At 38.0% G+C, this 23,713-nt stretch overlaps 1 protein-coding gene and 1 long non-coding RNA gene across 2 annotated transcripts; both read left to right on the top strand.

Annotated features, from left to right (window-relative positions):
* Positions 1-1,464: 1,464 nt before the first annotated feature.
* On the top strand, positions 1,465-11,964 carry LOC109054959 (serine/threonine-protein kinase SIK2-like). Its single transcript, XM_042730872.1, is given in 15 exon segments — positions 1,465-1,712; positions 2,135-2,334; positions 2,487-2,603; positions 4,959-5,022; positions 5,456-5,617; positions 5,883-6,007; positions 6,306-6,429; positions 6,521-6,741; positions 7,134-7,283; positions 7,377-7,487; positions 7,818-8,043; positions 8,126-8,380; positions 8,483-8,708; positions 8,964-9,173; positions 9,175-11,964. Coding segments are annotated over 15 exon segments (2,532 nt in total). The 5' UTR covers positions 1,465-1,642; the 3' UTR covers positions 9,446-11,964.
* Positions 11,965-19,651: 7,687 nt separating this feature from the next.
* Positions 19,652-22,940, top strand: LOC109054986. Its single transcript, XR_006155566.1, has 4 exons — positions 19,652-19,679; positions 19,786-19,827; positions 20,383-20,455; positions 21,569-22,940. It is a non-coding gene; the product is annotated as an uncharacterized LOC109054986 (long non-coding RNA).
* Positions 22,941-23,713: the final 773 nt, after the last annotated feature.

Raw genomic sequence — 23,713 nt, 5'->3', positions numbered from 1 at the left:
GAGGTTGTCCACATACCTGTGGTTGTGTAAAATACCTTATAAAGTATTAGTAATGACAAAATGCAATATAGGAAATAAAGAATGCATAGCCAACCCAGACTGCACAAAGATGCATTATAATACTATACATATTTAAGTTATACTTTACAATAAGTTTTCATTTGTTAACTACAAACTTGAAAAATATATATATACATAAATATACATCTAATGCATTATTATAGTCTAAGGTTGCATCTGTTTTTAATGTTTAATGGATCTGAGCTAACTTCCGGTAACACTTTACAATAAGGTTTCATCTGCAAACATTAGTTAATGCCATTAACTACATTGAAAATAGTAAATTCAATGAATAGTTTTTTCCCCCAGTGTAATTAATGAATAATACGTTTTTACACCATTTATGAACCTTGTTAATTTAGTTATGTTAGTTCAAAGTGCATTAATGTTAACAGATACAACTTTTGATCTAAAAAATGTTTTAATAAATGCTGATATTAACAAGAACTAAGATTAATAAATGCCGTATAAGTTTTATTCTTTGTTATCTCATACTAATAAAGTAAACCTTATTGTAAAGCATTTCTGCAAATACTAGTTTTGGTAATGCACTTTTTTTTTTTGAGTGGTTTAGGTTTTACATTAGGGTGACGGTCGCTCTATCACACTAATAAATCACTATGGATAAAAGTATTTTCTAAATGACAGCTTGCTATTTACTTCATTATTAAATGCCCATCAGAACATGAAATTTAAACTATGTATTTACATTTGTAAACAACAGATGGAAAGTGAATTACATTTGACCCCTATCTACATCTAATGACAAATTAATCAAAACTCCCTATTAAAATTGCAAAATAAAAGTGCACTACACTCCTAAAAATAAAGGTTCTTTATTGGAATCAGTGGTTCTATGAAGAGCCTTGAACTTCCATGGAACCTTCCATGCAAAACCAAACTTTTGGAACCTTTATTTTTAAGAGCGTAAAGGAATTCCAGAAGTGCCATATGGATGTAGATGTGTGTACAAAAAGTTCCCCGCGTTTCTTTTAGGGGTTAATGTATTCTGTGAATTCAGATGAACCCCGTCGCTCCAAAACAAACATACATTCTCGTTTGCGTATGCGCGGCACGATCATAATTCATTCTTTGTATTCCTCAAATAACACAAGCATGTCAAGCAAGCGGACAGCTCGCGGAGTGCGCATGCCTTCCAGCAGGTGGAGCAGAGCCTCCGAGCCTCCATCACACCAACAGCTTGAGAGCGGCGACACTTCTCCGCCACTGGCGTCATCGTCCTCATCTCCAAGCAACCCCTCCATCAGCACTGGCGTCACCGCCCGACGAGCCGCACGGTTGCTCGGCAACTTCTGCATTGTGCGCTCGCGCCCCGCTCCGGGCTCTGACGCGGGTGTGACGTTAATGAGGCGGGTATCAATTTGTTATGGCAAGCGGAGGAGAGGCGGAGTCCCTCATCACACCATGAGCCTGTAGCGCTCGCCTCGCGCCAGAAGAGCTGCTCAAGAGCGGAGCCTCACCTTGTACATAGTAGCGCGCTCCGTCAAAGTGTGTAGCGCTGTACATAGAAGACAGAGTAAAAACAAAAACAAGTTTTTCCCACTCAAGATTTGCATAAGGAATGACTTGTAAATGCAGATTTAAAAAAGCATCTACTGTGGAAGGAGGTGGAATTTATTCGTGTGTTAAAGGTAAGAGTACCTTCGCTTTTGATATTTCCCATGACAAAACAGATACACACTTTGTCATAATATACCCTACCTAGAATTGTTTTTGTTTATTTATTTTTAATTTGACATTTCAAGGACATTTGTGGACATTGCGCGCTGGTTTTACCTGTTAGTCCTTTGTGCGTTTAGTCTGAAGTTTCTGGCTACAATTTGAATGAATGTTACATTAACTTGCTTTTAAGTGAGTTAAAATGTGTTATATGTCAGTATATGTTATTCAATGATTTAGCCTGTAAAGTAATCATGTAGCTACTGTTTTGTGAAGGTTGTGATGGGATCGATGTGTAAGAATTATTGTTAATAATGAATAATAATAATAATCATTGTTAATTTGTCGCTCAAGTTCGTGCGCATTTATAACGAACGATTTCTGGTTTATGCAGATCAATTAAAGTTATCGCTGCGCCTCGGCACACACAGAACCGGCATCATGGTTATAATGACGAACAGCAGCGCGAGCTCTCAGTCAAGTTGTGCCCAGGCCAGACCCCTGCAGGTCGGCTTCTATGAGATCATCAGAACCCTCGGCAAGGGAAACTTCGCTGTGGTCAAACTGGCCAGACACAAAGTCACGAAAACACAGGTAAGTCTCCTGCAGAATATTTAGAACTTTTTGCATATTTTTTTTTACTTTGTGTGTTTTGATATTTCCCTACAAATTGGTAAATAATAATAATAATGTGCAATATATTCAGCTGCATCTCTGAATGTGCATTTTGTTGTATTTTCTTGCAGGTTGCAATTAAAATAATCGATAAAACAAGACTAAACTCGGCCAACTTGGAGAAAATCTACAGGGAGGTTCAGATTATGAAGCTGCTCAATCACCCACACATCATAAAGCTCTATCAGGTAAGTTATAGGATTTGTAAAATTAATTATGATGCTATAATTACAAAGTCTTCCCTGTTGAAATCCCTGGATTAATGTCAGTAGAACTGAGGGAGTGTTGTGTATTTTAGCATGATCGGTGACATGGAGAGAGTGTGGTTTAATGGTGAGTGAATGTCTAAGTGTTGGTCAGGCAGATGGTGAGGTGCTCTTCTCTGGAAGTACATCTGGATAGTGTGCAATGTAAAAATAGACTGAAGTTACTTTCTTCCTTGCATTCGGCTTCTGCATAGCAACTGTCCACCGCATTACACTGTTATATCTGTTTCGTCAGGTTGCCGGTTTTATTAAATTAAAAATATATAATAGCTTACACCAAACAGAGTAATTTTAGAAGTACAAAAAGATTCTGACGGTAACAGCTGCACGGTTTCTCTAACAATGGAACTTTATATTTGCAATTTGGATGTTTTGAAGTGATTTGTTGGCTTTTTAATTGCATTGTTTGTTAAATCTACTTTTAAAATGAGACTAATCTGTGTCCAAGATGTGTGTATTTGTCTGGGAATGAGAGACACAGAAAAACAGAGAGTGTGTTGGACATAAGGACACAGGGTCTAAATCTCCGACTTAATTAGCGCTGGTGAAAGTCAAATGCAATGTGTCTGCAGAGTCACGTGAAGCTAGCCAGAGGAAAAATCTCTAAGAAGTACAATCTGATTTGATCCCTGGGCTTGTTTTGTCACCATAGTTTGGCTCGCACATTCATGCAAACAGTGGCAGGCTAATACGGGGTGCTATATGTCAGCACTTCTTTCTCTCATAGCCTGTACAATTTAAGTTTGTTTTGTTCAGAGATTAGCATTTTGCAGATTACACTGAGAACTGAGGTTGCAAGAAGCTAAAATCCTTGGGAATAACACAAGTTTTGGGGACGTGAGCAGCAGCGTTGTATAGTTTGAAATGAACTTGATGTGCCATTCCTTCAGCATACTCTTTCATATTAATTAATTAAAACATATCCTAATGTCATCCAACATATAAGATAATGACTGCAGCGTCAGTAAGAATCCTTCACGAAACTGTCCTGGATTTTCAGCTTTCAGTTTGATCCTGCTTTAGTGTCAAATAACCTTAAACGTGCCTCTCCTTTCACAACTGAAGCCCTGTTTATTTAAACCAAAAAGCCCTTGAGTTGAAAAATGTAGAACTAGTGACCTATGACCTCTCATGATAAACTGTTTCAGTTCCCATGCGCCTTGTAAAAACAGTCCTTTTATTGCCTTTAGCTTCTCATTCACTTCAGACACACTGTATTCAGAACTATCAATAGTTTCCTTCACTCATCTCCCTCTGCGTTCGTGACGGAGGGAGACGTCTCTGTGGGCTGAACAGGATGGGGTTTCTAAGGAAGCTATGACATCATTGGCACCTCTGGGTTGACACTAAAGGCTGAAGTCTTTGGAACCTGGGTTTATCTAAAGATAAAGACCCTTTTCCTGCTGTTGAACAGCCTGACTTCTTCAAAAAGAAGAAAGCATAGAAACTGCTATCCAGCTCTGTCTGGTAGCGCAACATGCAGCGTTTAGTATTTCTCCCTCAGGGCTCTGCCGAGAGCTTACGGGACATTCCCATAAAGGGTGAGGACATCATACACCCTCTCTTTCATAATTTCTTATGCTAATTGTTGAACTACAGTTTCTTTTGTGTCACTGGATGCCTTTGTGCTCAAACTAGGTCTTGTGTGTGAACATATTTTATGGTTCAAAAGAAACAGGTTGGTGAAGATAAAGTTTCAGCTGTCATTAGCTGTTTCAGTGGTACTGATGGATCAGACAGCAGGGATCTGAAAAAGACATGCATATGTGTGTGTGTGTGTGTGTGTGTGTGTGTGTGTGTGTGTGTGTGTGTGTGTGTGTGTGTGCTCGGGGCATTCAAGAAATGCTTGGGTACACTCTTCTGCAATGGTACATATTGTTACAAACTAACCTGTCATATTGTCATATGAACAAAAACTGTGATAAAAGTTGACAGAAAGAGGAAATTTGGTTTGAAAGAGAAGTAGAGATCAGACAGTTGGCTTGTTGATGCATAAAATGTACATTGACGTGTCTGAGACTTAAATTACAATTTAAATGAATGTATAATAAAACATATATTTTGTTGATTTTATATATATATATATATATATATATATATATATAAAACACTGCATTATTAAACCATTTTAAATGGTTCTATATTTTATAAATGAACTTCCAATGAATCTCTCAGTATTACTTAATCAAAGCTACATGCACAAAATGTTTAAAGAAATAGCAAAATGTGATAATTAGATTTTTTTTTAATTCTATGATGGTTTTTTTGTCTTTACAGGTCATGGAGACCAAAGACATGCTGTACATCGTGACAGAGTATGCAAAAAATGGAGAAATGTTTGGTAAGTGGAAACACTTTTGTAAATGAATGACTAATTAATCTGTGAAAAGGCTGACGGGCATCTAATGCTTTTGACGTCTGTGGCTCTCCCAAAACCTGTTGTCCAGTTGTTGTGGATAATGAGGTCTGACGGGGAGAGAATTATTTAGATCAACACAGCCGTCAGAGCAGTGAGTGAGCACAGAGCGAGACAGGTGTTGGATTTTCAAGCTTTATGTAACTATGTAAAAGGGATAAGCTGCTCTACCTCTGCTTGTCCTCACCACCTAGGGATTTAAACAGTAGAACATATCTGTCTCTTCACCTGTCATATACTCAGCCTTTAAAAAAAACAATGGCTGTCTCCCCAGATAAACCGTAGGCTTGGCTCTGTCTTTATATGGTGTTTTTAAGGCAATGTCTCCTCCCTTCCTAAGCCGTCCTCTTTTTTACAGACTATCTGACGTCCAACGGAAGGATGAGTGAAAATGAGGCTCGTAAGAAGTTTTGGCAGATTCTGACGGCAGTGGACTACTGCCACCGGCACCACATAGTCCACAGAGACCTCAAAACTGAAAACCTGCTGCTAGATGCCAACATGAACATCAAGCTGGCAGGTGTGCAAAGAAAATAAGCTTTTAAGGGTTCACATATTGATAAACACTTCCCATAGCCAGACTATGAGTGTCCTAAAAAGAAAGTAATTACAGAATTCACAGTAAGGATCACTAATAAAATTAAACCAGTAATCAAACCAGTCTGATTCTCACAAGTCATTCATTATAGGGATTTATATAAGGATTGTATACCATTTACATGCAGTTTTATGAGTAATCAGACTTTTCATCAACAAAGAATTAAATTCTCTTTCATTTCTTTCAGATTTTGGATTTGGAAACTTCTATAATGCTGGAGAGCCTCTTTCCACATGGTGTGGAAGCCCACCATATGCTGCCCCTGAGGTCTTTGAGGGGAAGGAGTATGAGGGGCCACAGTTAGACATATGGGTATGTTTATCATTATGATTCTCACTTGATGTCTTACACAGCTGCTGAAAATATAATTATAAAATGATCATTATGAAATTATAAAAGCACTGCTTAGAAAGCAAAACTCTGTTTAGCATTTATAAATTAACCAATTTCAATGATGTCATCGTCTAATTTGCATTCTAAATTGCAGCTGGTCCTTTAGCTAACACCTATTTGCATATTGAATATAATATAGAACACTATTATTTGCTGCCTTGCAAGCACTGGGATAAATGCAAATCTAATACATGCTACAAATTTGTCTCTTTCACAGAGTCTAGGTGTTGTTCTGTATGTGTTGGTGTGCGGGTCCCTGCCCTTTGATGGGGACAGTCTTCCAGCTCTGAGACAGAGAGTGACGGAGGGCCGCTTCAGAATACCATTCTTCATGTCACAAGGTACAGCTCTTCACTCCCTCTTTTCACATACAATGCTGTATCCTCATAAGAAAACCATTTTTGACCGAGATCTCCTTGTCTCCTTGTCCAGACTGTGAAAATCTGATTCGTAAGATGCTGGTTGTCGACCCAGCCAAGCGGATCAGTGTGGCTCAGATTAAGCAGCACCGCTGGATGCTTGCGGATCCCAGCGCACCCCACCAGACCCTTTCCCTGTCCCTCACTGACTACAACTCCAACCTGGGAGACTACAGTGAACCTGTCTTGGGCATCATGCAGACCCTCGGCATTGACAGACAGAGGACTGTGGAGGTGAGAAAAGGGGCGCATACAGTGGAGACGCGTGTCTCTGTATATGTTACAAACAGTACGGGATTAGTTGTTTCCAGCAGGGAAGGGCGTGTTTACCAGAGCAAGGGTTAATGTTGTTCGAAGGACATAAATTGTCAATTTGTCACCCCAGAATAAAAACAACACCATATCCAGCTTCCCATGGTTTTAAATATGTCCTTCCGTTGGCACAGAAAGGATAAACACTGTAGCATCTGTTTTGAAAGCTGCCATGCTGTGTTGCTTTTAGCTTTTGGTAATATCTCTTAAGTAGTTAATTCTTGACGTGGGCTGCCTGCGTTTCATTACACCTGTTTAAGTGACGTTCAGTATGGTCATTGTGTCTAAAACTGTTTTTTGATTCCTTTCCACAGTCTCTCCAGAACAGTAGCTACAACCACTTCTCAGCAATCTATTACCTGCTGCTAGAAAGAGTGAAGGAGCACCGAAGCCAACAGCTGAGCCGCCAATGCGGGGCCTGGAATCAGAGGTCGAGGACGGCGTCCGATTCCTCCACCCCAGAGGTGAGTGTCGAGGCGAGGCCGAGACAGTCTCCTGTTTGAGAATAAATCTCCCTGTGCTAACTCAGCTCTTCCTCTGTCCATCTCACTTTCAAGGTGATCATGGAGTCGTCTGACAGCTTCAGAACCTCAGCCTTCCCTGTCGCCACCAAGGTGAACACTCCTGTCCATTCAGAGCTGGAATGTGAACAAGGAGGCCTGTTTCAGGTCAGTACTTCCCTTGAGCTTGACGCAATCCCTCTCTAGACTAAGGGTGGGGAACTTGATGTCCACTGTCCTTCAGAGATTAGCTTCAACCCTGATTAAAAACACCTGAACAAGCTTTGTGTTTGGGTAGATTTGGAGCTAAAATCTGAAGGACAGTGGACCTTGAGGACAAGAGTTGCCCACCCCTGCTCTAGACCCCTCTCTTCCTAGTTGCTCAGTAAATAGACTCCCTGTCCTGTTTCATATTGCAGATATGCAGTGCATCCCCAATCCCCCTCCTCCATTAGAGACAGGCAGTGGCTAATGTGAATGCCTCCCTCCCTTCCTCAGCGCGTGGTGTGCCCAGTGGAGGCCAGCCTGAACGGGCTCCTGTGGAACCGATCCATCTCCCCCAACAGCCTGCTGGAGACCACAATAAGTGAGGAGGTGCGACCTCATGACCTTGACGAGGAAGAGGTGATGCTGCAGGTCCAGCCACCCCATTTGCCCAGCACCACCTCCCGAAGGCACACGCTTGCAGAGGTCTCCGCTCGATTCCACCAGTGCAATCCACCTTGTAAGTAATATGTTAATATTAGGATAAAATGAAGGACTTAATGCAAGGATCTGGTTGTTAATTACATGTCATCCTCTCTCAGGTATTGTGGTTAGCCCCTCGGATGGTGCTTCTTCTGACAGCTGTCTGAAGTCCTCCTCAAACCCCAACCAGGCTCTCTCCACAGCTGTAGGGGATCTTTCATCACTGCTTGCCTCTAATATTGGGCCAGAGGCATCAGCCCCTGCTGGGATGGCCCTCGCTCTTTCCTCCAACCTCCTCTTGCAGAACCAAGGCAGTATGCTTGCAGCCAGCTTCCAAGAGGGGCGTAGGGCTTCAGACACCTCCCTTACACAGGGTGAGTTTCATTAAATAAAAAAATTATGTTAAAGCACATGTGCCAGCTTTATAGAATCATATGGCTAAGTAGTTTCTAACCAGTCTGTGATTATTTCTGTAGGGCTGAAGGCATTCAGACAGCAGCTGAGGAAGAACACTCGTGCGAAAGGCCTGCTGGGGTTGAATAAGATCAAAGGTCTGGCGCGACAAGTGTGCCCTCCGACCTCATGCTCCAGAGGCAGCCGGGGGTCTCTCGGCCCAACTATGTGCACTCCCTCAGGCCTCCAGAGCTCCGGCGGCCCCCGCGAGCGTCGCAGCATGCTGGAGGAAGTTCTGCACCAGCAAAGGTGAGAAATAATCCATAGATATCCCAGACTGCTGAAGATTGGAAACATCAGTGTTTCCCAACACTGTTCCTGGTGCCACCCCAGTACTCCACAATTTTGAATTGTTCCTTATCAAACACACCTGATTTAGCTCATTAGTAGAGACTCCTAGAAAAAGGAGACATTCAAAATGTGTACAGTTGAGGTGCCTCCAGGAACAGGGTTTGTACATTTCTTGAATGTAAACCTAAACTCTGTTGTTCTTTCATCATACAGGATGCTGCAGATCCAGCACCAACCTCAGCCCCAAGTCCAGTCTCAGCAGACCGTGCTCTTCCTCTCGCAGTCCCACCCCTCATCTCCTCCCTCCAACAATCTCTTCGCCCCCGCCACCCTCTTTTCCAACCCCCCGACTCAACCTATTCTCCCTCCGTGCCAGCAGACCCCCATCACCTTCCAGCACAACCTGTGGCAGCAGCAGCAGTCTCTTCTCCTCTTCCTCGTCCTTGTCTCCCGTGGCATCTGCTGCCCATCTTCTGGAGGCTCGTCTGCACATAAGCCAGCGGCCACATCTCCACCCTCAGTCCCCACAGCACCTGCAGATCCAGCCCACCATCCCATCCCAGGGGCCTTTCTCCCTCTTGCCCCAGCAGGGCAGTTGGAGCCTGAGCACCAGCATCGAGCCTGGACCTGATGTCCAGGAGCTGGTCTATGCCGGTCAAAAGCAGCAACTCAGCAGCTGTGTTATGGTCAAGTAAAGAAGGCTTTGAAGACTTTGAAGAAGGTCAAAGGTTTTATTCTAAGTGATGCTGACTGCTTCCACCACTCTTACTCCAGAGTGCGCCAATGGTGTTCAGTGTCAGAACTTGAAAGCATCTCATTATGATGATGCTCTCAGTAGTTTTCTAATGCAAAGGAGAGACTCTCTCTGGACATACAATTCCACGATTGTGTCTACATGTGTTGGAATGACCAGAGAAAACAAGAAGAAGCAATAACCAACCTCTTCATTGAGTCCATGACCCTTGCCAGGTGCTCCTGTCCACACAGCAATAAAGGATGGCTGGCTGAACAAGGAACTGAATAGTGTGTTTTCATCCATTTGCGAGTGGGTCCACTCATACGTAAAACTGGCCTCCACAATCGCAAATGATTATGTCAGAGACTCTTGTTTATCCTCGATACAAGTATGAAAATAAGAAGGTGATGTCTTCCTTATAGATTTTTCCGATGATTTCCTTTCAGATCTTTTAATTTTGTGTTTTACATCTCCAGAGAAGACCAAAGTTGATTGCTTTTTTCCCTCGCGTTTTGATTTCCTTCCTAGATGTTCTTGAAACAAAATGCAGTATCTGACTTAACCATACTTCCAAAACTAAGAAAAAATACTGTCATTTCACCTGTGATGTGAAAATGTGCGCAAACTAGCCACACTATGCCTCCAATGATGTGTGTGCAATGAAGAGGCGCCTTAGCATGAGGGGAACGTCAAGACAAATGAGAGTAAGCTAGATATAAGCACAAGAGGTACTGCATAGTGTTTATTAGACCAGGTCTTTGGGTTTTCGCTGTCTGTGACAATGATTTTAATGCTGCTTCATGTTTAGTTACATGTATACAAAGACACTAGACAATTATGATGATACAAATGTACACATACCAATGACTTAATGAAATTAGGAGACATTGTCCAGCCAAGCCGTTCAGTTTTGATCCTTCAAGACTCCTCTTCCATCAGTTCACTACCTCCTCAATAACTGATCTTTCACCTCAAAAGGCTGTATCTCAACAGACACTGTATGAGAATAAGTTAGACCCATTACAATGTCTTGAACCCATGACCCTCATTAATGGTGTAAATTAGCTTTATTTTAATCATTTCTTTTTAACAGTGAACAAATATGAGTATAGTGCAATATTTCACATTGAAATGTAGAACCAGGAGAGGAAGCTGTTGTAGGAAAGCGAAAGGTACTTCATGTCTGATAATGCTATTTTATTCTTTCTTTTATAGAGCATGTTTTTTTTCTGTTTGTAATGATTGTATGTACGAGATGATTTTAATGATGTATTCTGCATGAGCATGGGAAATAAGAGTCTGGCCATTTTGTACAGCTTGTTGACACAGGTTGCCTTTGCATCCAGGCTGGCTTTGTAGAACGGCAGAGCTAGAAAAATTACAGGAAAAGCCAAAGAGAGAGCACAGCGAAGATCAAGAGAAACATAAATTTTTTTCTACAGATGTCACGGTGGTGAAAAGCTCTCCTTTCATTAAAGTGTAGCACGTTTAAATCTCCCAAAAGCAGTCGTACTGCTCAGATGTAAAAAGTAGCTGCTTCCTCTAGTTAACAGATATTTGACAAGCAATCGTTTTAGGTTCTCCCTTTCTCAGAAACGCCATGCATTTACATACTCGTGTAATTTTTTTTGATTAAAATGCACACACAGATGCAGACACACATAGCTGAAGATGTCTTGTAGCAATAGAGTTGAGTTTTATATATATATGTTTTTTTTTTTTAGCTTACAATCGAGGTGCTAGAAGTAGATTTCTGAAGTGTTTCTGGGTTTGTGTGCAATTTATATGAAATAATAGTGTGTGACCATTGTTGAAGCTCCATTTGCTTGAAGCACTGTTTTTATAGCTGTAAATGATCCTGTTGCATGTCTGTCTTTTGTGAATTCGACATATTTGTGCAATGGTTTTTAGTGGATTAGAAAAAAATCTGTACTGTGTTTCCAGATTGGGTCATGAAACGACAGTGTTTGAAACCAGTGCAGGTAAAGCTGTTGAAGGTGATGTAAGAAACAGTGTTAACACCCCTTTCCTTTTTCACCCACCACCAAACTTGTGCCTTTGTCTGAACAAATCCAGTGGTGGTGATTTTTTTCAAGTTTTGATTTTAGGATGTCAGAAAGCTGCAGAGTTGTGTATCTTATGCTTTTTGTTTGTTTTGTTAAAACACCCCATTTTATACTTTCATTTCATTTGCTGTTTGACAATTATGCACTTTATGATGACAGTTGCTTTTGAAAATAGTATTTGTTTCCAGTGCAGGTATAGACGAGTCTGTAGTTACTTTTGAAACACTATGTTTCAATGCTGAACTGTTCTGATCTTTTTATTATAATTTTTTTTTATTATTATGGTTATATTTCCCTGATGTGCTTGCTTGCTGTATGTGTGATTGTACATGGCTGTGTGAAAGTATATGAGAGATGAAGTTTTATTTATGTGGCTATTTATTTGAATAAAAAAATCAACTCTTGAAATTAATTTCTGTGTTTAGATGTGTTTTTCCTCATATTCTTTTTTTTTTTTGGGGGGGGGGGAGGGTGTCCATTTGTTTTAATGGAATGTCACTTTTCTATTAAAGGCAGCAATTTAAAACATCATATAGTTACTTAAAAGTAACAATCAGTGTTATTGAATAACTGATATGAAGCATGTTTCCTCAAAACAAAATGCCTGTTTTTTCATTGAAGACATTCATCATGTTAAAAAATTATCAGGATTATCTAAATGCATGATTATTTAACTACAAAGTTACATGTACAAAATGCTATATACATATACCTAAATCATGCAATGCAATGTCATGCAAAAAAAAAAAAAGATATATAATATAATATAATATAATATAATATAATATAATATAATATAATATAATAATAACATATCATAAATAATAATAACATATCATAAATAATAATAATAATCATCATCACCTTTAAAAAAGTATTATTATTATTACTGACCCAGCCCCCCCCCCACCTCTTTTTTTTTTTTTTAAGCATAGATCTAAGAAATTATTAAACTATTTTCTTGTGGTGTAAGAATAATCAATACATCATTCAATATAGGCCTACTTTGAGTATTTATTTAGTTTTAATGGATTTATTATTATTAGCATTTTTTTGCAACAACAACATTTATTTTAAAAAGTTACAGGAAACTATAAATCTTGTAGCATAACAAATATACAATACTTAATTCAAGATGTATTCTCTGAAAAGTATTTATGTTATTTTAATGGAAACAACAAAATGTATTCTCTGAAAAGTATTTATGTTATTTTAATGGAAACAACAAAATACTGATTTGAAGAAGTTTTTTTGTTTGTTTGTTTGTTTGTTTGTTTGTTTTTGCAGTGATACAACAACATGTTTAAATAACATGACATTTATTTCCAGACTGTAAACAACTCAGAAACCCGAGCAACCAGTAGAAACATAACAATTAATATGAAACACATCTGTTTGTAATATATAATCTAATGTGACAGTTTCTGTGGAGAGGATCACAGGTACGGTGGAGGATAGAGCGCATGTAAACACATTCCAGCATGCATGCGCTCATCGCTCCAGCTGTAAGCTAGCGGGCGGCTCTGTGCCCAGAAAGCTCACATTGATCTGTGCTGGGAATTCCATGCTTATACATGCAGCTCCAAAGCCAGCGGTCCATGCCAATCATTCTGACTGGATGTCCTGCTCCAACGCCTGCTCACAGCGTGTCAAAACCTCTGTCACAAAGACTCTGATTGATGAAGCTCCCTTAAATATCTTTGTGCGTGTATCCAGATCTCTCTGAAATCATAGCTAGACTGCTGATCTCATGATGAGGGCCTGCAGAAAAACATCAGTTACCAGGAACAGGCGTCAGTTTTCTACTTTTCATGCTTCCTCATTTCATAAATGTCAAAGGTAAATATCAAATGTCATAATATTGTCTTGAAATGCTTTGAAAATTAAAATGTACACCTGCACTGAACAAAATTTAAAGATTATCATGTTTCCTCCAAAAGACAATGCTTTTCAATTATCATATGTTAGATTATCAGGATTATCTAAACATTTTAATTGTACTATATATATATATATATATATAGATATATATATATATATATATATATATATATATATATATATATATATATATATATGTATGTATAATGGAATGTAGGATATTTTATAATTCCAATATGTATGTAACATTTTATTGTACATATGATACTATATCCTCTATTCTGATTTTTTTCTTCTTTCATTTATATTTTATTTTGAGTTCAAATAACAATAAAATAGTGTATAATATTTAATATAATGATCTTAAACAATATGTAGACTAAAACTGAGTTGTTTTGTTTTGTGTTGTTTTTTTTTGTTTTTTGTGTATGATGCTGCCTGTCAAAAGTCAATATTAATTTTGGTCATAGTTTATTTTAAATTCTAATTCTCACTATTAACAAACCATTAACTATGACTTTTGCTGCTTATTAATAGTTAGTAAGGTAGTTGTTAAGTTTAGGTATTGGGTAGATTAGGGATGTAGAAAATGGTCATGCAGAATATGTGCTTTATAAGCACTTGTAAACAGCCAATATGGTAATAATAGGCATAAAATAAGCAAATTTAATGGTGAGAATTGGTCCCTATACTAAAGTGTCAACATAATTTTTGTATTATTTATATTTTTCCACATTTTAAAATAATAGTACAGTCATCTATGAAATAACACAAATGGAAGAACAGGAATTACATTGTGAACAAATAATGTTAAACAAATCAAACGTATCTCATTTCAAGCATTTCAGCCTTACAGGTGAACAGGGTTTTAAAGACATTTTAAAGACAAATTTAGTCAAGTGTGTCTTTATGGTATTCATCAGAGGAAAGTTGAAGTAGGTGTAGCATTTAAAAACTATTAGTATTTGTGATGATGTATAATAGTTTGTTAAAGAAAAAGGCTTTCATATTTGAGCAGTTCATTGGTTTTTCTCTTTGAAGAATAATCAAGTGAGGAATGCATTTATTGCTGAACACTTGACATGTCTCTTGGGACGTTCAATAGCATATGATGAGTATCAGATTAAAGTCGGCTGTCTTTAATGAAGCAGCATGTGGATGTAATGACATTACATGGGTTATAGAGTGCAATAGTTGTGTGTATGGTAGGATAGTCAGAGGTATTTTGGTACTGCACAGCTCTATCTTTCCCTTCTGGGACATGCAGTGGCCAAGACTGTAAGCTGAGATATGAGCGAGAGATGAGTTGAATCTGTCAGAGGTCATGCAGTGCAGCGCTGGAAGACTAACAGCTACTGTAGCCGCTAGCAGCTCTTGACTGGAAGCTCAGAGAAACCACTTCAAAGTCATTTTAGAAATGCTTTTAGCTTTTAGTCTGTTCTCAGTTTTCCAGGTAAGAGTGAACAGCAACGGGAGATATCTGATATTTGAACTTCCAATGGGAAACATGTAAGAGATAATGTACAGTCAGCTGCTCATTATTGCAAAATAAACTCTGAAAGGATGATCAACACCTAAATGTGAGCGGAGGAGTCTTACATCACACTAAAGGAGTTTTTGTGAGATAATGACCAGCTGAGCAGGGGCGCAGTGGGTGCGGGGGAGTTTGTTAGGACGATTCTAAGAGCCCGACGATGGAGGGGGCCCCCTGAGGGGGAAACATGTTTGTTTTTTTTTGCTGAGGGGTTTGCGATCCCAATTTCTACCAAGGGAGACCCCCCTGGAACGTGATTAATTGAGGGATGCGGAATGCGATCTGTATGAAGGGGGAACACCTCCCCACCCCCACCCCCCAGGAAAGTGGGTTAGTAGATTTAGGTCATAAAAACATTAAGGCAAGTTCGTTTTGAAATGTTTTATTTTTAATGTTCTTAAAAAGATTAGAACGTTATTTCAAGGTTACAAAAACATTTCTCACAACATTTAAAGGTTACAAAGAAAAAGTTTTTTTTAGAATGTTCAACTTAAAAATCATCATGAGAACTTTTTGAGAATGTTGAAAGTATTCTCTCAATGATCACAGCATAGGCTAAAATGTAGTAACCTGTTTTAATGAAAAATTTATATTATTTAGATGCTTTTAAAAATGGGACGCAATAAAAATATTAATATGTTTAGGACACATCAGGTTAAAAAGAAGGAGTGTGACTTGCTTCTCCGACAAGAATTCAAGAAACAACCAGATGATCAGATTATTGTGTTTGAACCAAATCACTGTTTGTTCAATACTTCATAATCTTCTTGTCATAAGCTGCACAGTGCGGCCTATTCTGTTGGCATCAATCACATCAACAAGAAGTCTGATCTTGCTAAAAATCCATGTTTTTTGTGCACTGTTCTTATTTTTCTGTGATGATTTTGATTTGATGGACATTTCTAATTTCTAATAAACTTCTAACTGTGAATAACAATCACCCTCAGGAGACTGGATCTGGCAGTAGTGTAAATTTTGAACAAAGCAGAGCACACAAACCACTTTGACCAGACTTGTGAAACAGTGAGGGGTTTAACCTTTATGATAATAGACCATTCCCATTTACTTTATTGCATAACTTTTCCTTACAGTCCACCGTGACACTCCTGGAGATTAGTAAAGGAGAACGTGTGGTTCACAGGTTGAGAAAGGCTTTGCGTCACTAACCAGAAACAGCCGGTACTGGGTTGGGTGTAATAGTGTGTTTCTCAGAAAGGCGGCTTCACTTTCTAAGAGATTTGAAGTTTGCATGACATTTGCATTGTCATTGTCAAATTCTTTTTCACCACAGGAATCTACAAGTCAATAGTGCTTTTATTATGATTATGTATTTAGAAAGCTGACTTGGTAAATAAATAGCATTTTAATTCAATTCTCCATGATTGTTATGAATGTTGTTTTGGTGACATGAATATGTGAAATGAATATGTGAAATGAATATGTGAAATGAATATGTGAAATCTTGTCTCACTGCAGGACCATTAAAATGGTTTATCATTACCAGTGATACACACTTTCCCTTATACAGTCATGATATTTTAACCCCAAATATATTGATACTGATAAAAAAAAAAAAAAAAAAAAAAAAAAAAGCATCAACTATTTATGTACAGTACAAGTATCTATGGTAAACAGGACCAAAATGAACTGGAAAAATTAGACCAATTAAAACAAATGCTGTACAATGAACTCTTCTATGTCATGCTGTTGATCTGTATTATGTCCCTTCTCTGTAATGTTAGTAAATGACCAAGACTTTGATCCCAGGACAGGGAGAGAAAGAGACAGAGAGAGAGAGAAAGAGAGAGGTGCAGGCTAAATCAGTGCACAGCTGCTTAGTGAACTCAGCATGAAAGGCCTGTAATGGAATGCTCAGTCCGACGCCAATGCCTCCTGTACAATATTAACTGGGGCTCAATGTGCGTCATTCAGCAAACAGCTGACCCTGGGAGCACTGGAGCAAGCGAGAACCTCTCACCCTCTCTCTCTCTTATTACTTTCATTTTAATATCTTGCCTACTTTCCTCTTCCCTCAAAATAAAATATGTGACAGTAATTAATAACAATACTACTACTGCTCCTGTCAATAATACTATTGATGATGATGTAAAGACTGGGGTAAGATATCATACACTGCCAAGATATTTTTGAGCTTAGAGAAGAAGTGACATGTGACTGTGAGCAACATTGTAGATTTTATGACCAAAAAAACTGATTTTCTGATGATGAAAAAAAGTAATTTATTTAAGATTATTTTTTGTCTAGCAATCATTGTATTGAAAATACAGTTTTTGACTTACATCACCTAAAATAGCCATTTATTTAGTTTAATTTGATGCTTTACATTCATGCTAACATGTTCAAAAGCTGTTTGGGGTGGGGATAGTTGTAACAGTTCATTAAAAAGTATCCACCTTAGTAGAGCACATATGTTTTTTGTGCACATTTTTTAAACTTATGTGCATCTTATCCAACATTTTTTTTTGTGTCATATCCCAAATTTTGAGGTAAGATCTATTTCTCTTTCAAGATATTACTTCCTCTTTTTGGCCGGGTTTCGTTTCTCCGTGTCGTAAACTCTTGGGGCGAGGCTTCTAAACCGGGTTGTTTTTAGGGGTGCGATATTCAAATGACGATTAATTTCTGCCACCACATTTATCAACATGCGATCATTTGTACGATGAGATTGGCGGCATACTAATGTTTCATGAATCACATCTGAACTCTGTCATTATAGTTGATTTGTGCGCACGGATCTGTGTTCGTTTCTACGTTAGATTGATAAAAGAGGGGCATTATGCGTACATAATACAAATTGAATAATCTAATGATTTAATAGCAAAGTGTACACTACAATAAAAGCAGCCTGTTGTAAATTGTGTAATATTGCTGACGTTGAAAGGCAATTTTGCATTTGGTTGACTGTCCCGCAGCGGGCTGTGGGGTAAGGGAGATGTGTGAGAGCCGGCGGTCTGTTTCCCATTCCCATGGAGGACGTGCAGATCAGGTTTCCTGTCACGTGTCAGAGTTGAGGGTGTCACAGGAGAATGCTACGTGACTAGCTCTGCATTGTGTCATGTTATGATGACAAAACACTCCACCGCCCAAGTAGGCTTGACCTGTTTCTCTCCCACTTTATCACAGTGTCATATAATTGAGTTAATTACATAATGTGTTTTAAATCATTAATTCAATTACAAAATAATGACATGAATTCAATATTTGCTAATGACAAAAATTCAATATGCTAAGAAAAGTTAAATATTAAATATTTGGGTGCTTTTAATGCTGTAGTCTCATTATTATGAGACTAATATTATGAGACTACAGCATTAAATCGACTTTGAAAAAAGTGGCTTTAGAAGTCAATAAATTGTATTTCCATACTGTTGAACTAAAACCTACAAAGGGCCTGAAAAAAGGTTTTCAAGCTATACTTTATCCAATTAATAATTTGTCTTTTAATTAAATTTACCATTATTTGTTTTATTTTTCAAGTAATTTTTTTTTAGTTCTAAACATTGATAAATATAAATATTTTTCATTAAGAGCTGAACTAAGACATATTTGTTTTGACGAATATATATAAAATATCAAGGTTAAATGAGCTCATATTATTAAGGGTATACGCCTCCCCACACTGGTGCTGCGAATCTGTTAATGACGCCATTAGAAGGGGTAAAGGATGCACAAGAAGCAGTTGTGGAATATCTAAAAGATATAGGGATATATTATAGGATTTATTTTTATTGTATTTATTAGTGTATATATATATATATGTATGTATGTATGTGTGTATGTGTATGTATATAGATTTTTTTTAAAGATTACATAAACTATATAATAATCCATGCTGCATACTCCAGTACAGTAGGTGGCAGTATGCACCTGACAAGTTATGATTGCAATCCGCCATTAAACTAAATAATAATAAGAAGAAGAATGACACCATTTTGTCACTGTGATTTTGTGTGAATTCAAGGAGCTGTGGATGAGAAGGGGGAAACTTTCGGTGCATTCCAAATGGGATATATCACCCTCAGAAGGGCACTTTGGAGTGAAAACATTCATGGCCGCCATATTGAAGGGTCGTTCCAAACTGAAGTGCTCAAAACTGGTCACTTCAAAGGGTCCTTTGGAATGAAGGATTTCGAAGAGTACAACTGATGGACACTTCAGGCTCCCATGACCCTTTGCGCAGATTCTTTGCATGATGACGGCGCCTTTGTGTGGTTGTTTTATGATGAAGTGGTAGGGCACTTCAAGAAACAGTTGTTTGATCCCCTACACCCTTCAACCCTTTGAAGCTCTCACTCCGGAGGGTAAACCATTTGAAGGGATTAGGGCATAGGGATGAGCCCTTCCGAATGGAACTCAGAGTTTGTTTTAGATAAGATAGCTCTATAGATGTTATTTTCCGCCATTTACCTTTTATCACTCTTTCTTTTCCTCAAAAGACTGTTTGTGATCGGCGAAAATAGTTGTTTGTCTAAACGACGGGACATTTCTCATCCGTTAGCTAACGTTAGCTTTCTCACTCATCTGCAGCGGACATAACCGCGCTTGAACCCCAAAAAAGCTATTTCGACTGAGATTATTTTTGTCTTTTCCTTTTTCTTTTTCACTCAATGTTGTTTTTGAGGAGTGTAAATAAATTTTTCTTATAGAGGATGTGATTTTGGAGGAGGGTATAGGATGTTGTGGCTAATATGGTGAGTGCAATAATTGAACGTCCATGGCTGTTGTTTGAAAGAGTAAGTTTAAATTAATTAACAGTATAAATACAAAAACAGATGAATATACTTCTGTTCTTTCTAGGTTCAGAGCCCTCTTAACGACTGTCTTGTTTTGGAAGGAAGTGTAAGTATGGCCCTCATAACTGTGAAAAGAGAGCTCAGCTATTTAAACATTATCCCCCGGTTTCACAGACAAGCCTTAAGGCCAGTCTCAGTCTAAAATGATGTTCAAGCTGTCTTAACTGAAAATATCTTGTACAGACACATCTTAAAATATGTCTGTGTCATTGTCTTGTTTCAAGATGCACACCAGTAAAGTTCTTAAGGCATTTTTATTTTTATTAAGTTATTTAAATATCCTGATTTTAACTAAGACCTAGTTCTGGCTTAAGCTAAGCCCTGTCTGTGAAACTCTGTCTCTATGTTCAAACATGGAAGTTATACAAGAACGGAACAATGTCCTTGTTCACATCAGGCATGTACATACATTTAAATCACTTTATGCACTAAAACATACACTTATGCCACCTCACAGCAAAACTCCAGATGTGTCATGTGGTTTAACTGAGACCTGTTCTGAGGATGACCACTTTATTGACAGGCACACTGCACAATTAAATGTAACCCTTAAGTCAGATGCCCTTATAAAGACTGTAACTTTAATGTTTGCTCTTCACAGAAAAGTTGTAATTTACAATCCTGACATCACCCAGATGGTATTTCAAAGGCCAGATCTTTTTACTGTAAACCAGGTATGTAAAAGTGCATTCATCCCACTTAAGAAAGATTAAGGAAATCAGTCTGACACCGTGGCATAATGAGCACATTCACACCCTAAAGAGAGCAGCCCGCAAAATGGAGCGCAGCTGGAGGAAAACAAAACTAGAGGTATTTCGCATTGCATGGCGGGAAAGTACCCTATCCTACAGAAAAATTTGAAAAACTGACGGAATGCATAGTCGATATAAAAATGGGGATGACATGTAATTTCTTACTGATAAATAAAAAAAAAAAAAAAAAAAAACACACATAGGTGTTAATTATCGGACCTAAAACCTCCGCATGTAATAACCTAGAACACTGTCTAAGACTAGATGGCTGCTCTGTCAATTCTTCGTCATCAGTTAGGAACCTTGGTGTGCTATTTGATGGCAATCTTTCCTTTGAAAGCCACATTTCTAACATTTGTAAAACTGCATTTTTCCATCTCAAAAATATATCTAAATTATGACCGATGTTCTCAATGTCAAATGCAGAAATGTTAATTCATGCCTTCATGACTCCAAGGTTAGATTATTGTAATGCTTTATTTGGTTGTTATTCTGCATACTAAATAAACAAACTCCAGCTAGTCCAAAATGCAGCAGCTAGAGTTCTAGCTAGAACCAGGAAGTATGATAATATTATCCCGGTTCTGTCAACACTGCACTGGCTCCCTATTAAACATTGTATAGATTTTAAAATCTTGCTTATAACTTATAAAACCCCCTGAATGGTTTAGCACCTCAGTATCTGAATGAGCTTTTATTGCATTTTAGTCCTTCACGTATGCTGCGTTCTCAAAACTCTGGAAATTTGATAATACCTAGAATATCAAAACCAACTGTGGGCGGCAGATCCTTTTCCCGTTTAGCGCACAAACTCTGGAATAACCTACCTAACATTGTTCTAGAGGCAGACACACTCTGTCAGTTTAAATCTAGATTAATGACCCACCTATTTAACTTGGCTTACACATAACACACTAACACATTCCTAAAGGTTAAAGGATTGTTAGGCTGCATTAATTAGGACAACCAGAACCGAAAACACTTCCCATAACACAGATGTATCAAGCTCTTACTAGGTATACTTGAAACTTCCAGGCAGGTGTGTTGAGGCAAGTTGGAGCTAAACTCTGCAGGACACCGGCCCTCGAGGATCAAGTTTGATGAACCCTGGTCACTGCAGTCACCCAGATCCAATATGTATCCTGCCCAGATTGTGGATCAGCACCTAGAGATGACCTCTACAGCCCTGAATGTCAGCAGAGATCAGGACAACTAGATGAGCCCCAGAGACAACCTGCTGGTTCGTCTGGCCAGAGGAGAACTAGCCCCCCAACTGAGTCTGGTTTCTCCCAAGGTTTTTCTCCATTCTGTCATCAATGGAGTTTTGGTTCCTTGCCGCTGTCGTCTCTGGCTTGCTTAAGTTGGGGACGCTTAATTTCCAGCGATATCATCAACTTGATTGCACAGATACTATTTAAACTAAACTGGGCTTGCTGATGACATCACTGAATTCTATAAGCTGCCTTTAACTGAATATGTTGTGTTTACTATTGTCCTTTTGCATTATTGACACTATTTTCCTATTTAATACTGTAAAGCTGCTTTAACGCAATCTGTATTGTTAAAAGCACTATGTAAATAAAGGTGACTTGACATGACTTGTTGTATTTGCTATGATTACAAGATTCCAACCTGGAAAAAGCATTCATGTCCTTGTAGAACTCATAATTACCATCTGTAATCTGGGAATTTTCTGAGAGCTTCTACTTGTACTAGGTGACCACTGTTGCAGATTAATTTAGGCGTTGATGGTGTTGCCATAGAAATGCACAGTTCCTGATCCAAGGACCTGAACAGCTCTAAGTAGAACATAGTGTGAACGCAGCATATGAACTTGAATTTTTGACAACAGCATTATCTAACTGACTTGATAATGTCTTTGTCGATCTGTTTCTTCCTCTGTTAGGATGCAGCTAACAAGAAAGACTCCAGTAAGAATCCTCAGCATTGATCAAGAAAGTCCACAGCTAAACCCATCTAGAGTGGGAATCATCTTGGAAGAAAATTTTGTAATGGATGAACTGACCGATCTCAGGCCTTCTATTTTTTTATTTTTTATTTTTTTCAGACTGATTTATGCCCTGCACCTGGACTAGGTGTATGAAAAGCTCTTTATATTTTATTCAGTAGGTAATGCTCAACCTCGGAAAAAGTGAGTTTGCACCTATAATTCAGTACTGCCAATATTGTAAACTCAAGAGTGGAATAAAACCATATAGTTCTGATGCTGTTTGTTGTAATTCTGAGATAGACTGTTTTATGTTAGTTTGTTAAACATTTTTTTTTTCATGTTTTATGGGGAAATGTTTTCAGATGAAAAATGCATTTTTTGTTATGTTTATAAATTAACATTTTTTAATTGAATTAAAATAAAACAGAAAATTGCATAAATGTTCCTTTATTTGTTTGCTTTTTTCCTTAATTTTCTAGTTTAACAAATTGGAAAAATAAAACAACTGATATAGATTTAACTTGGAAATTAGTACATTGAACTTAAATATAGGTGTAACAACTGCAAATTACATGATATTTTAAGTTAAATTAACTGATATATTCATAAACAATAAAGTTTATGAATATATGTATGTAAACCCATGTTATCTCATGAAAAACAAATCAATTAGTTCAGTATTTCAATAAAGCTAGTACACGTAAACATGTAGTAGAGTTTTTGCCTTCATTGCTTTACATATTTTTCATTATGTATCAATCTATAGCCATGCATGTTCCATATTGCAGTATACTGAAAAAAAAAAAAGATATATGCACTAGTTTCCCATATATGGAAGTGTGTGTGTGTGTGTGTGTGTGTGTGTGTGTGCGTGTGTTTTAATATATCTCATTATATTTTAGTATCTTCCAATATATTTTTGTTTCATAAAGGAACAGAATCCAAAACGTCCAAAAAATGATACAAGATAATGCCAATATTTTTGTACATTTGACTGTGAAGTGTCTTGTAAATTTATGGCCTCCTTCTGAGAAACTCTGCCATGGGACACTGGATTTGTAATCGTGCTTCACTGAATGTGTCAAATGGCTTCCTCAGCGGAAAAAAGGAACAGGCCGAAGACACGTCACGTCACGCTCATCTAACTTTGGCAGTGTGTCAAATGTATAGTCCAGATTTTTTACATGAGAGATAAACAACTGTGTAGCCAGTAGAAGGGAAATGACCTC

This window comes from Cyprinus carpio, chromosome B9 (genome assembly GCF_018340385.1).
Source record: "Cyprinus carpio isolate SPL01 chromosome B9, ASM1834038v1, whole genome shotgun sequence".
Classification (NCBI taxonomy): domain Eukaryota; kingdom Metazoa; phylum Chordata; class Actinopteri; order Cypriniformes; family Cyprinidae; genus Cyprinus; species Cyprinus carpio.
Note: the sequence above shows the minus strand (reverse complement) of the source record. Positions and strands in the feature narration are given on the sequence as shown.